At 51.8% G+C, this 13474-nt stretch overlaps 1 protein-coding gene across 3 annotated transcripts in view; it reads right to left on the reverse strand.

Annotated features, from left to right (window-relative positions):
• Positions 1–13474, reverse strand: part of PPFIBP2 (PPFIA binding protein 2) — a 149842-nt gene that overhangs the window by 77349 nt on the left and 59019 nt on the right. The window contains exon 1 of one of the 3 annotated variants that reach the window (XM_079930565.1): positions 7698–7904. The exons of the other annotated variants lie outside the window; for them this stretch is intronic. Coding sequence (XP_079786691.1) covers positions 7698–7745 — 48 coding nt within the window. The 5' untranslated portion in view covers positions 7746–7904. Of the gene's footprint in view, positions 1–7697; positions 7905–13474 lie in introns of those variants that run through there. 3 annotated transcript variants of the gene reach the window in all.

Consider the following 13474-nt stretch of genomic DNA (forward strand, 5'->3'; position numbering starts at 1 on the left):
AATAGAGTTAGCTTTGTTTTTTTTTTTTTACATCTTTATTGGAGTATAATTGCTTTACAATGGTGTGTTAGTTTCTGCTTTATAACAAAGTGAATCAGTTATACACGTACATATAGTTCCCATGTCTCTTCCCTCTTGCGTCTCCCTCCCCCCCACCCTCCTATCCCACCCCTCCAGGCGGTCACCGAGCTGATATCCCTGTGCTATGCGGCTGCTTCCCACTAGCTATCTACCTTACATTTGGTAGTGTATTATATGTCCATGCCTCTCTCTCGCTTTGTCACAGCTCACCCCTCCCCATCCCCTTATCCTCAAGTCCATTCTCCAGTAGGTCTGTGTCTCCACTCCTGTCTTACCCCTAGGTTCTTCATGACATTTTTTTCTTAAATTCCATATATATATTTGTTAGCATACAGTATTTGTCTTTCTCGTTCTGACTTACTTCACTCTGTATGACAGACTCTAGGTCCATCCACCTCATTACAAATAGCTCAGTTTCGTTTCTTTTTATGGCTGAGTAATAGAGTTAGTTGTGTGTAAGCCAGCAGCAGTGGCATAGGGGAGGGACGAATCGATTATGCCTTCAAGGGAGAGGAGAGGCTTTACAGTGGAGTCCCCACTTGAAAGACTGAGTCTTGAAAGCTATGAAGGAATTCCCCCAGAAGAATAGAGAACAGCATCTTTGGAAAGAGTCCTCCTGATACAGATAGGCTATCCATGAAGCCACGATCGCCACCCTTCAGATATTCTGGTTTCCCAGAACTAACACAGAAAACAAAGAATATCTTGACAGTCTATCTATAAGCTTTCCAACCAAGGGGCTGGTGTGATGCACATGAAGGCTCCTAACTGATCATCCTGGGAAGCAGGATTTGGAGGTGAGAGAAATGCACTGGATTCACCAAGATCTTGTTCCAAGATCATAGCCTTGCATAAGCTTAGTCCTTGCTGAATTCTCTTGATCAGGTGGCTGGATGCGTAAGGAACCTACAGCACTTGACTGTAGGAGAAGTGGTATTTACAAGTGTGCTAGTATCTTGTGAAGGGAGCATATTAAAGCCAGGAGCAGAGGAAAAACAGGAGGCTCTTTGAGTGGTGCTCTTTCCTCATCTTGCCAACTCCAAGAGACACACTGACTCATGATTCTTAAAAATACCTGTCGGAGACAGAGGGGCAGCATCAGGTGCCAGAGTTGGGGATGGGGGAGCAACTGTGACTGTTTCAGCTCACCTGGAGGCATTAGAAGTAAACGGCCTGATGCATCTTGGCTCCTGAGATAGAAGGTCCAGGCATTTCATCAATCAAATAGCATAAGAGAAAGATCCACAGGTGGAAAATGTGGGATTAGGTAAGGGCCAAAGAGAGGAGCTGGTCCTTTGGTCACAAGAATTTCATTAAACCTACAAGATGCCCAAATGGGAATGAATTCCACGGAAAATGGATGGGAAACGTTGCTTGGGAAGTAGAGGCAATAAGAACATTATAGAAGGACTTCGAAAGCTTTCTTAGGGACAAAGCCAATGTGAAGTGGGTTTGGGAGTGACCAGGAAGGAGTAGAGATGTTGTTTTTAGCCTGCTCTTGATTTCAAGATTCCTGATGGTGAAAGGAGGGTAAGTTCTATAAGGCAGCATGGAGAGACAAAGTACATAGTCAGAGACAGTTTTGTTTTTCTCTAAGAATCAAGGAGAAGCGTTTTCTGCCAAGGACATGGGACAAGGAGGCAGGGCAGAGTAAAGAGAAGAAACAATCGGAGAACACCAGGACGTGGAATAGCACTGGATCAGGAGGACAGGATACTGGGATAGCCTTGGTGGAGAGAAGGGACTCCTGACCCATGAAACCAAAGGAAGTTGAAAAATGATGGCTGTGGGGACTTCCCTGGGGGCGCAGTGGATAAGAATCCTCCTGCCAATGCAGGGGACATGGGTTCGAGCCCTGGTCTGGGAAGATCCCACATGCCACGGAGCAACTAAGCCTGTGCGCCACAACTACTGAGCCTGTGCTCTAGAGCCCATGAGCCACAACTACTGAGCCCGCGTGCCACAACTACTGAAGCCCACGCGCCTAGAGCCTGTGCTCCGCAACAAAAGAAGCCACCGCAATGAGAAACCCACGCACCACAGCAAAGAGTAGCCCCCGCTCGCAGCAACTAGAGAAAGCCCACATGCAGCAATGAAGACTTAAAGCAGCCAAAAATAAATTTATATATAAAAAATATGCTTTTCATATTCCTTTTAAAAAAAGAAAAATGATGGCTGTGAACACTGTTACCTTTTGTGGTGGTGGGGAGGGAAGATGAGAAGTTCATCTATGTGTGGCTAATTTTTTTCAATGAAGTAGGTGGTGACATCAGTTGAGAGGGGAGTACAAGGTTGGAGACAAATGGAAAAGTGTGAAAGAGCTGATACAGGGATGGGGGAGGGAAGAATGCAGGGATGAGTCAAGGGACACCCCCGCCCCCCAAGTGCCGATGCCAGTTCATGGAACTACCAATGGCTGTGCTGCTCCGGAGCACCCGCCCAAGCTATTCAGCAAATGACCCTGGTATGATGCCCCTTTGCTAAACCCTGCTGGGAAAGAGGCGTGAGGGCCTCTCCGAATAGCTGGCAGACAGGAGTCACAGATGGCAAAATTCTAGCTCCTAAATTATGCTGGGGAATATGATGGGTGGACATTTTGGGTGCATTGGCTAAAGATGGGATGTACCCTTAGGAAAATGCGGACAGCTAGAACCCTTGAGTAACCATACCCACTATCATCCTCCTCCTGGTCTTGAAAAATCTCTGTGCCCAGAATCAAGTTTGGGTGCATGGCTCTAGAGTAACCAGAGGCTGTCAGTTGTGACCAAGGTCATCGTCACCATAACATCTATGAAGCGTTTTCTAAGCACTTTACATACACTGAATTATTTATCCATATTTTACAATCAAGAAAATTGAGCCCCAGGGAGAGTAAATCAATTGTCCAAGGTCACACAGAGCTGAGATACGAACCCAAGGAGTTGGATACAGGATCCGCGTTCTCAGCCAGTGGGAGCAGCTTTCACAGAAGCCGCTGCCTACTTCAACTTTAACTGCACTCTGACTTGAGTACAAGGCAAGTCAATGTCTGGGGCCAGGATGTCTTTGCAGCTCTCCTGGCCCAAGTGGCCAGGCTACTGGATCAACCGTTTGAGCACCAGATGACACAGAATAAAGTCTCACATTAGCAGTTTGAGTTCATCCCATACTGTGTACTACAGAACCCAAGCCAATTGCATGGGGGAGCCATGATGATTCCGTTTTTGTTTTTTTCTTAGGGGCTGGGGGTGGGGTGGACGGGGTTGTGACTTCGGTTTGGAGTTTGGCTCCGACGCAGAGTCCTAGAAGCCAGCAGCAGTGTGAAGATGCTGACAGCGCTGGGACTTCTGTTCCTGGGAAAATAAACTCCTGCTCAGAGGGCAGCGGGCGGACTCCACAGACCCTGCTTTGTTGCTATTTTGAGAGGCTCTTTCAGGACTATGTGGGTTGGAGCCACTGATCTCAAAGCAGGGCAGGTGTGAGCTGTTTGTGAGTCAGTCAGGAACCAAAGAGCTGAGGGGCGGAGACCCTCTGGATGCTTGTGGTAGGAGATTACCTTGTCCCAGGGATCTGTCTGTCGGGGAAGGCATTGGAGGACCAGCCCTGGTCAGCCTTCTCTCAGCAGCCCCTGGGGCCTCTGGCTACTCATGGTGGGCCAGGTCCCAGCTGTCTCCTGCCGGTCTTTACTTTGAGACCTTGACCTGGAATGTGGAAAGGGGCCTAAGCTGAAGGAATGACGGCCTAAGATGCACTCCTAGGAGAGAAGCAAACTGGTCCCATCTGTTCCTCTTTCAATATCCTCCTTCCTGGTAATGGCCAAGAGCAGTTAACTTTTATTGAATGTTCCTACGTGCATGGTTCTCTGCTAAGCATTTAACATACATTATCTTACTTGATCCTCATAAAACCTGTATGTGGCTGGCACTATTACCTTATTTTATAGATGAAGAAATCCAGGATTTGAGATAATATGCCTACGATCACATAGCTAGTAAGTGTGGCAAAGCCAAGAGCCCAACCCAGGCTTTACTTCAAACTGCATGTTCTTAGCTAAAACAGTACGCAGTATCCCGTCCTCCAAAGGCCACAAGACAATGTCTCTTTTCTCACCAAATGCTTCCCCTCTAGCTTTGGGCCTTCTTAGCCATAGGCATCTCCCCTTACTGTCCCAAAATTCAAAGACTGTCTTGCTCCGAGGCATTGACCTCTTGGACTGGTCCAAGGACAAGGGCTCCCAGCCTCCTACCAGGTCACACCTCATCCAGGCACCTCTTCTGCTGGAACCACCCCGTGTGTGGGAACATGAAAGAAGCAGCATGTTTCCACCTTCAAAAACCTGGGCTAAGAGAAACCTGCTCTCCAAGCCACCCCAGCTTGAGGAAGCACGTGGGAAGGGGGTGGGTGAGCCAGGCAGATGGAAAGTGCTGGGCACCCAGGCTGGAGTCCACTGCATGCAATAGAGGGAGGAGGTCAGCAAAGGACTGATGGAAAAGGAGAGCCCGGATGGAGTCAGATGAAGTGGGTGGGAATTAGGAGGAGGACATGGAGGTAGAAGCTCAGAAAAGGCAGGGACCACACGTGGGAGCTCGTCAGAGATAAAGAGATGAAATTAAAACAAATATAAATAGATATAAATGATGAAACTAAAAAGATAAGTTGAGGCCAGGTTAAAAAAATGTCTTAGGGCTTCCCTGGTGGCACAGTGGTTGAGAGTCCGCCTGCCGATGCAGGGGATGCGGGTTCGTGCCCCAGTCCGTGAAGATCCCACATGCCGCGGGTTAGCTGGGCCCGTGAGCCATGGCTGCTGAGCCTGCGCGTCCGGAGCCTGTGCTCCGCAACGGGAGAGGCCACGACAGTGAGAGGCCCGCGTACCACAAAAAAAAAAAAAAAAAAAAAAAAAGTCTTAAAAGCCAAGCAGGCAGAAAAGCCTCCGCTTTCTCGTCCAGACTAAGGGCAAATCCTGGGGCTTACGACCAGGGTCAAAGGATGAAAAGGGATTTTTATTTATTTATTTACTTGTGGTACACGGGCCTCTCACTGTTGTGGCCTCTCCCGTTGCGGAGCACAGGCTCCAGACGCGCAGGCTCAGCGGCCATGGCTCAATGGCCCAGTCGCTCTGCAGCACGTGGGATCTTCCCCGACCGGGGCACGAACCCGTGTCCCCTGCATCAGCAGGCGGACTCTCAACCACTGTACCACCAGGGAAGCCCGGAATTTTTTTTTTTAAAGGGGATTTTAAAAAGAAGAGTCTGGCAGTTGTGTTTCAGGTAGAGAATAGGAAAGATACTGATTATACTGCCTATGACATATCCAATACTGTGTGTGTGTGTGTTTAATGCTCCTTAAAAGTAGAAGAAAAATGTTTTGCTATGAGTCTTTCCCAGGGGGTTTGAAGTCTCCTCACTTCGAGCTTCGCCCAGCAGACTTCCCACCATCCAAGAGTCAGAGCTCACAGCCTGGGTCTCAGGACTGAAAGAACCTCCTCACATTGCCTCGCATGCAGAATTAATTCCTCCAGACAGAACTTCTGCACAAGGTACAACCTCTGTCCCAGCGGCTGGGACATGGCACCTACAATCCCAGGCACATCGCGGCTGTTAAGGCCTCCTGGTTAAAAAGCTTCAGTTGGATACAAGAAAATAAAGAGTAAGTGATGGGAACTGCACTTCTCACCTATTTCCTCCAAAACCTTTTCAATGAGGCTTTTTCAATTCTTAAGACAATGGATGTGAACCTTTACCAAAATGTCTGGTCACCTCAGCATGCTCTCTGGTGACTGCAATGCCCCCATCCCAAAGCCGGGATGGGGCTGAGCACAAACAGGATTTCTGCTGGGTTCCAAACCCATAATTTTCTACCTACTTGGCCATAGAAATGAGGAAAGAGAACTGGACTGGGAGACAGAGAGCAGGGTTCAAGATCAGGCTGCACCACTTATAGCCATAACACTAATAGCCACGAGGTTCCTAGCTTTTCTTGGGCTTTTTTTCTCTTTTTTTTGCGGTACGTGGGCCTCTCACTGCTGTGGCCTTTCCCGTTGTGGAGCACAGGCTCCGGACGCACATGGCTCACGGGCCCAGCCGCTCCGCGGCATGTGGGATCTTCCCGGACCGGGGCACGAACCCGTGTCCCCTGCATCGGCAGGCGGACTCTCAACCACTGCGCCACCAGGGAAGCCCCCCTCTTGGGCTTTTTTAAATGAGGGGTTTGTACTAGTTGATCCCAACAAGCCCTCGAGCTAATTTGGTTCAATTTGCCTCACTTTTCGTGACACAGCTTACCATACACCATATCACAGCTAGAGTAATTTTCATAAAACACAAATTAGATCCCCCAACGTATCTCATGCCACTTCCCTACTACAAGTCTCCCATTATACAAACGACGTCACCCACAACCCTCACTGTGGACTTCCGTGTCCTGTGTGATCCGGAACCCACCCCTAGCTCCTAAACATCACCGCGCTCAGACGTGTTCTTCACCCCATTTTCCACCTGACTCACTCCTACTTCTTCAGTTTTCAATGAAGTGTTACTTCCTCAAAGAGGGCCCCTGACTACTCCTTCTCAATCAGTAACAGCCCTTGATGATAGCTACCAACAGTTCCCCTTCTTGGCTGTATTTATCAACTTGTAAATTTCAGGCTTATTTCCTGGGACTATTTAACTGGCATCTCCCAAGCGGTAGATGGGAGATCCACAAGAGCAGAGACTGGTTCTACTTTGTGCTCACCACTGGACACCCAGTACCCAGAACTTGATAAATATTTGCAGAGTGAGAAGTGCAGAGGGCACATGCCAAAGCAGGCCCAGGGTTGGGGCGCTGGGGTCGGGGACCTTCTGAGCCGGACACTTCCTGTCCCTCCTGTTCTACAGTTACAAGGTCAGGTCTCTTATCTGTCAGCTGCTTTTGCCCTTCCTCCCCCTGAAAACATTCAGCCTCAGTGTGAAAATAGATGGATACCCATCCTTGCAGTTCAAAGATGGTGACAGAAGAGTGAGCCTGGGTTCTGTGAGTGCGGACGCTACTCCAGCCCCCAGCACTCACCCCACACTCTCACGCTCAACCCCTACAGAGTCGGCAGGAACGACTTGCAACGCCAGCCCTTGGCCTCTGAGAAACACGCAGAAGAGGACTTCCGAGAGCCTCCCCCCCGCAACGCAGCGGCTCTTTTGGCTGACAGCACACTGACTAATCTCCACACCAGATGACTTCCGAGCAGAGCAGAAGCCCAGCAACTTCTGAACCCAGTGCGTTTGAAAGGCAGCGGCCTCTCCGCATCCTCACACCAGAAGTGCTGGGCACCTTCTTCTGGTCACGGTGTCTGCAGCTTCCAACCGTTCACGTGCTCAAGTTAAAATAACGAACTCTCCTCACTTCATTCTTGCCTTTCTGCACAGAGGCTCATTCACTAGAATGTCAGAGGAGAAACAAAGACAGCTGACTGTTTTCTCCCCTAGTGTCTATAATTAGATTCTCATGGAGAACTTGGCCACGACAGGGCTTCGCCGGACAAACACCTCCCCCCTCCACACACGCACACGCACATGCACGCGCGCGCCCGCACACACACACACACAGTGTCTCTCCCCTCACTCATCTCCACGGAGACCCAGACAAAGCAGCCAGTCACTTACCCTCTTCAGCCACGCGAAATGCTTGTAAACATCAATGTCCCCATCCATGCTGGGTACCCATGTCAGCAGTTAGATTCCTTGGTTGAAAAAGCCCTTTTTCTGGCCAGAGACCAAATTCTCTCCTCTTCCTTGCTTCTGCCCCCTCCCCCTCAGGAACGTCAAGCTGTGTTCAAATTTCCCCAAGTCCCCTGGCCTGCGTCCGGCAGCCTTTCCCTAAACAGTTTCAGAGACACAGTGGCTCAGACCAGACCGTGCTGCTCCTGTATCCACCTCCCACCCCCCCGGACACACACAGGCACCAGCTCAGGGACACAGAGCTTGTAGAGCAGGGGAACCTAGCAGAAGGGTGGCGGCGGGGAGACAGACTTGGCCAGGAATTGTAAACACACACACACACACACACCCCCACCCACACACACACGGGAACATTCTTTTCGGTGATAATACCAGAGCCTGCCAGAGGGAAGCAGTCCCGAAGAAAATTCCTCGTCTGGCTTCCCCCTTCTGGAGTGGCTGGAACTCATTAGGGAGAGACCCCGGTTTCCTGTCTCAGCTCCACTCTGCATTTACCCACAGGCTCCCAGCTGCTCTCAGTTTATTTGGGACTGGGGAGAGACTAAAAATAAGCGCTGCTCTTGGAGGAACTGCTGGTTCCCACACACAGCCTGACTCCCACCCAGCAGCCCACGCCTACCCCTCTTCCTCCAGGCTGGTGTCGGGCTGTGCCCTGAGGGAAGCCAGTCGTTTCCAAATAAGAACAAATTCAGAAGCAGCTCCAGTCTGGGTTCTTGGCCCTGCTGGGGGTTTGCCGTCCTGGGCACTGGGGGCGCCATCCGGTGCTGCAGCCTGGGAGACCTCTGCTGCCAGCCGTCACCACAGGGCTCCCCAGGGCCGCATTCTGCACGGGAACAGACGGGGCAGAGCTTCTGTCAAGCGCCCGCCTCGCTGGCTGTCCCCAGCCCAGACTAGCTGCTTCACAAGCCAGGTGAGGCCACCTCACGTGTGTCCGTGAGATCTAGGGAGCACTCTGGGTGGGAGCCTCGGGAAGGCAGCAGGCTGAGGAGATGGGGAGCTGCATCTGCCTTCTTCCTGGCAGGTCACATGCTGGCTTGCCAGGGTGGTCTGTCCAGCATTCCCCACAGGCTGCCCCCCACTTCCTCACATTCCCGCCTCCTCTGAGAGCTCCCCTAAAAACAGCTTTTCTCCCTTGCCCAGCCCTCAACGTGTGGCCCTCGGCTCTGACTGGTTATGAAAGCAGTCTTTGATGTGGGTGCAATGGGAACTGTGGTTACACGCAAGGGCTCTGAGCTCTGCTGCCTGAAATGACTTGCAGACACACATCTTGTGACTGCGTGGGCCTTCCCGGCGCCCTTGGGGGTCACCAGGGGGTTTCCTGGAGCTCCCACCTGAAGAGAGGGCTCTGCTGGGTGTTGGCATGCTGCTCAGCACGGCATCTACGCTGTCCATAGCCCAGAAGCAGGGCCCGAGGACAAGGCAGAAAACACACGGTCCCCGGCAGGCTGGCCCAGCCCACACAGAACACAGAGGCGGCAGGAGGAGGGCTGTGGCCAGCAGCTGGCACGAGGGGAGGAGTAAATTCCTGGAGACACACCCAGATCAGAGGCCAGAAAGGAAAAGCAGGCTCAGCTGCCCATGCCCTGAGCTCTAGAGCCTTCTTCTGGTCTCTGGCCCAGTTCCAGAGTACAGCCCGGGCCTCACCCGCCAAGGTTCCCTACCCAGAACTAGGATAGGATGCGTTAGTCAAGGTCTCTAAGGCTGCAGGGGTGGGTAGGCCATTTTACTTTTTTCTAAAAACCTGGGAAAGTCCAATGAAGAATTCATTTGGTCAGCACACATCTGCCCAGCATCCAAGGCAACTGAAACCAACTTCTCGCCCTGGGTAAAGAACCTCCACACGGTACGTGATAAAGGTGTTCCTGGGGCTCTGGGGAGGAAGAGGCAAGACAGCTGATCTGGGGGCTGTATGGGGAGAGGTCTGCCCACCCTTGGCGGGGGGATCAGTGTCCGCTGGTAGGTTCTGGTGTGAGAGGAGGAAAGAGGGGGACCAGGCGGCAACATGGCTGCCTCTCAGCCTCGCTGACTCCGACCTGCCTCTGGGGAAGCTGGCTTCCCGGCACCACCACCACCTCCCCCCCCACCCCCACCTCCCCCCCCACCCCCCCGCCCCGTGTCACCACCTGCCCTGTGGCACTGAACCACACCTGTTTACACGTCTGACCACTTCACCAGACGGGAGCACATGTGTGAGCCCTGATTCACAGCTCTGATCTCCACGCCTAGCACGATTCCTAGCACACCGTAAGAACCTGAACGTTCTCCGCGTGAAAGAGTGAGGCTCAAATGGTGAGACTGGAAAGATAAACCTGAAACTATGTGGAGAAAACGAGTTTCCCCAGGGTAAAGATGCTCGACTCAGAGAAGACAAGACAGAGCCAGCTTCATCTATTAGCTCAACTCCTGTGTGATGAACGGGGGTGGGGAGCGAGGAGGGGAGAAAGGCAAAGGAGGGAGGGAGGGAGGGAGGGAATGGAGACAAGCTGCAGCTAAATTCTTGGCATATTTTTACCGTATCCTCAAGTAGCAATTCTTACCTCAGGCTTTTTTTTTCCTGAAACCCCTAAGTATACTGCACTTCAACTCGGAATCCACGAGACAGCACTCCAAAGGCCTAGAAGCAAAGCCATGGCTGCAGCCCCTCACTCCGAAGGCCACCCCAGCCAGGGGCTCCTCACCGCGGGCCACAGACGGGCTTCGGAGGGTCAGACAGGCCCTTGAGTACGTTCATAAAATGTATAGAAAGCACTATTTCTCTGAAATAGTTTTCCTCAGGTCATCAAAATGATCCATGACTCCCAAAAGATGGAAAGCCTGGATTTTATCTGGTCTAAGTAGTTACTCAGAAAGATTCAGGCTGCCCTTATTAAGGCAGGATGGGGGCGGTCCTACTTCTATAGCACCACCCTGTGAGGTAGAGAGACTCTCGGGGACTCCCTGGATCCATCACTAAGGAGAGACGTTTTCAGGAACCACATAGTATACATCAATAGGAGTCATTACAGTGACCCTGTGGCCCTCGGAGCCTTCCCCAAAGCAACTCACGTCGACCAGACTCAACTCACTACTGGAACACGAGGCAGCCAGCTGACGGCAAAGGGCAGGCAACTGAGCATTTGGGGAGCAAAGGCACAGCTGAGAGGCCAGAGTGGCCAGGGGAACTCATATAGACTGCCCTCCTCCTTATCCCTGGGTCCAGGAGGGGAACCCAAGAAAGTCACTTATCTGGCCGGAATCCCATGTATGCGTGGGAATGACTGGGGATGGAGTTCCTGAGATTCTCCTCCTCCTGCCAGCGGCCAGGAGTCAGCAGCATCTAACTGGGCACCACTGTGGACCGAGAAGGGGTCACGTGCTATTCCGCTGACCTCTCACTGGCATCCTGAGCTCCAGTGCAGCCCTGAGCCTTGGCCTCTGGGCCACGGTGACAGGTGTCAGGACGGACCTAGTAAGTCAGACGGGCTTGTGCCCTTCAACAGGTGCGCTGCACCGTGGGCCTGCCTCTTGGAAGAGGAAGGGGAGGAGAGGGAAGAGCTAGCCTGAGGTCACTGCTCCTCGGGGCTGGCAAGTAAGTCCTGCTTGTGAAACAGGCATCCTGGCCACCGCAGCCCAGGTCCCCAGGGTGTCCAAGCACGAAGACCCACCTCCAAAACGAGTTAGCAGAAGGGGCGGCACACTGCCCGTAAAGGGCCAGATGGCAAATGATTTAGGCTTTGTGGGCCATATGGTTTGTGACAGTCGACTCCCATTCGTAGCGCAAAAGCGGCCACGGCCAATGTGGAAAGCAGTAAGGGTAGCTGTGTTCCAGCTCCACTTTTTTTGGTGAACGCTAAGATTCAAGTTTTATATCATGTTCACATCAGAAAATTGTCTTCTTGGGATTTCTCAATCACTGAAACACAGAAAAATTATGCTTAGCTCACAAGGAATAAGAAATAGGCAGCAGGCCAGGTACAGGCCATAGACTGCTGACCCCGGGGGGAGGATGCTGCTTCTCTATCTTTAGTGCATCGCCAGGGCTAGAGGGCTTTCTTGTGAAAATGCAGATTCGGACCCAGCAGGTTGGGAATGGGGCCCGAGACTGTGCATCGCGAACAGGCTTCCAAGCGATGCTCATCTTGCTGGTCTCAGGACCATATCTGAGGAGTAAGAGGTTAGGAGACTACTTTCGGAAGGTCTTGCAGCCCAGTGTACTGAGCAGTCCTGCCTGGAGGTGGGACTCTTCTGGAGCCTCCCTACCTGCTAGCGGGTGCCTGAAAGGGAAGGAGGCCCGGTGGTGTGCCGGCAAGCCCTCTTTGCGGGCGGAGGGTTGAGGGGGTGTCCACATGCTCAGACCTCAGATCATGCTAACCAGGCAACATTGCCCACCACGCCCCCTGGGCCTGAAGCAGGAGATTTAGTGGGGAAGGATTTATCTGCTCTTTCACCAGTGTTTGCACATTCTTGATCATTTATAAACATTGGTTCTGAGGGACTGAAACAGTCTCAAGTCAAGTCTGAAAGAAGCCAGATCTCTGGAATTTAGTAAGGTACAATTTACTTGGACGGCAGGGAGAGAAACCCAAAATCCAGGAAAATTAAAACTGCTAAGTTTGCAGTGGCTGAAAGCCCCCAATCTGCGGTGCTGTGACAGGAAAAAAACGTATTCAAAATCCCCCAAGGTACAGGAGACTTCTCTAGGGCAGGGCCTGACAGACGCAGGGTCAGGAAATGGAGGCCACCCTAATTAATAGCGCACCAGCAAAAGGCACTGGAATTAAAAGGTGTTTGGAGGGCTTCCCTGGTGGCGCAGTGGTTGAGACTCTGCCTGCCGATGCAGGGGACACGGGTTCGTGCACTGGTCCGGGAAGATCCCACATGCCGCGGAGCGGCTGGGCCCGTGAGCCATGGCCGCTGAGCCTGAGCGTCCAGAGCCTGTGCTCCACAACGGGAGAGGCCACGACAGTGAGAGGCCACATACCGCAAAAAAAAAAAAAAAAAAAAAAGTGTTTGGAGAGATCTTCTCGTCTTTGACAATAGAAGGTCAAGTCTACACTCCCAGGATGGGCCCTCATCCCTCTGGTCTCCTTCCCCCACCACAAACAGTTGAGGCCTCCCGGGCCTACCCTTTATCCACTGGGTTCCAAGGAAAATAATTCTTTTTGCCAGCTGACTCAGGTACACTGTCCAGCGGCCTCATTAATGAGAGGAACTTATGTCCTCTAAGCGTTGGGAGGGGGTCGGGGGAGGCAGCTATTTTCTCACAAAAAGCCCATACCTTCTTCCTTGGGCTTTTAGACTTTCCAGCATTTGTCCCTGACTCCCACCTAGTGGCTTCTTCCAGTATTGCACAGGGACAAAGAGCCTCCCCACAACCAGCACACCAGCCTAGCAGGAGTCCCTTGGGAGAGAAGCACAGGAAAGAGCGCGCTGACACCTACAACTCTTGAGCTCTCAAGTTCACACCTATAGTGGGGAGGGCAAGAAACACGCACTGGAAATGGGCTCACATAGGCTTCACTTATCTCTTTTTTTGAAAAACAATCACCAAATTTCCCCTTTTCTAACATCCAGAAAGCCAAGATTTTCCTATAAAACTCCCGTCTGTGACTTTTCAAAATGAACATGTTTGCCACATAAATACCCCACCCATCTCTTGCTCCTGGCCCTGAGCGGAGAACAGAGACGAATCGCAGGGCACAAGAAACTCAAGCTCACGGTTT

The sequence above is a fragment of the Stenella coeruleoalba genome, assembly GCF_951394435.1.
Source record: "Stenella coeruleoalba genome assembly, chromosome: 8".
Lineage (NCBI taxonomy): Eukaryota > Metazoa > Chordata > Mammalia > Artiodactyla > Delphinidae > Stenella > Stenella coeruleoalba.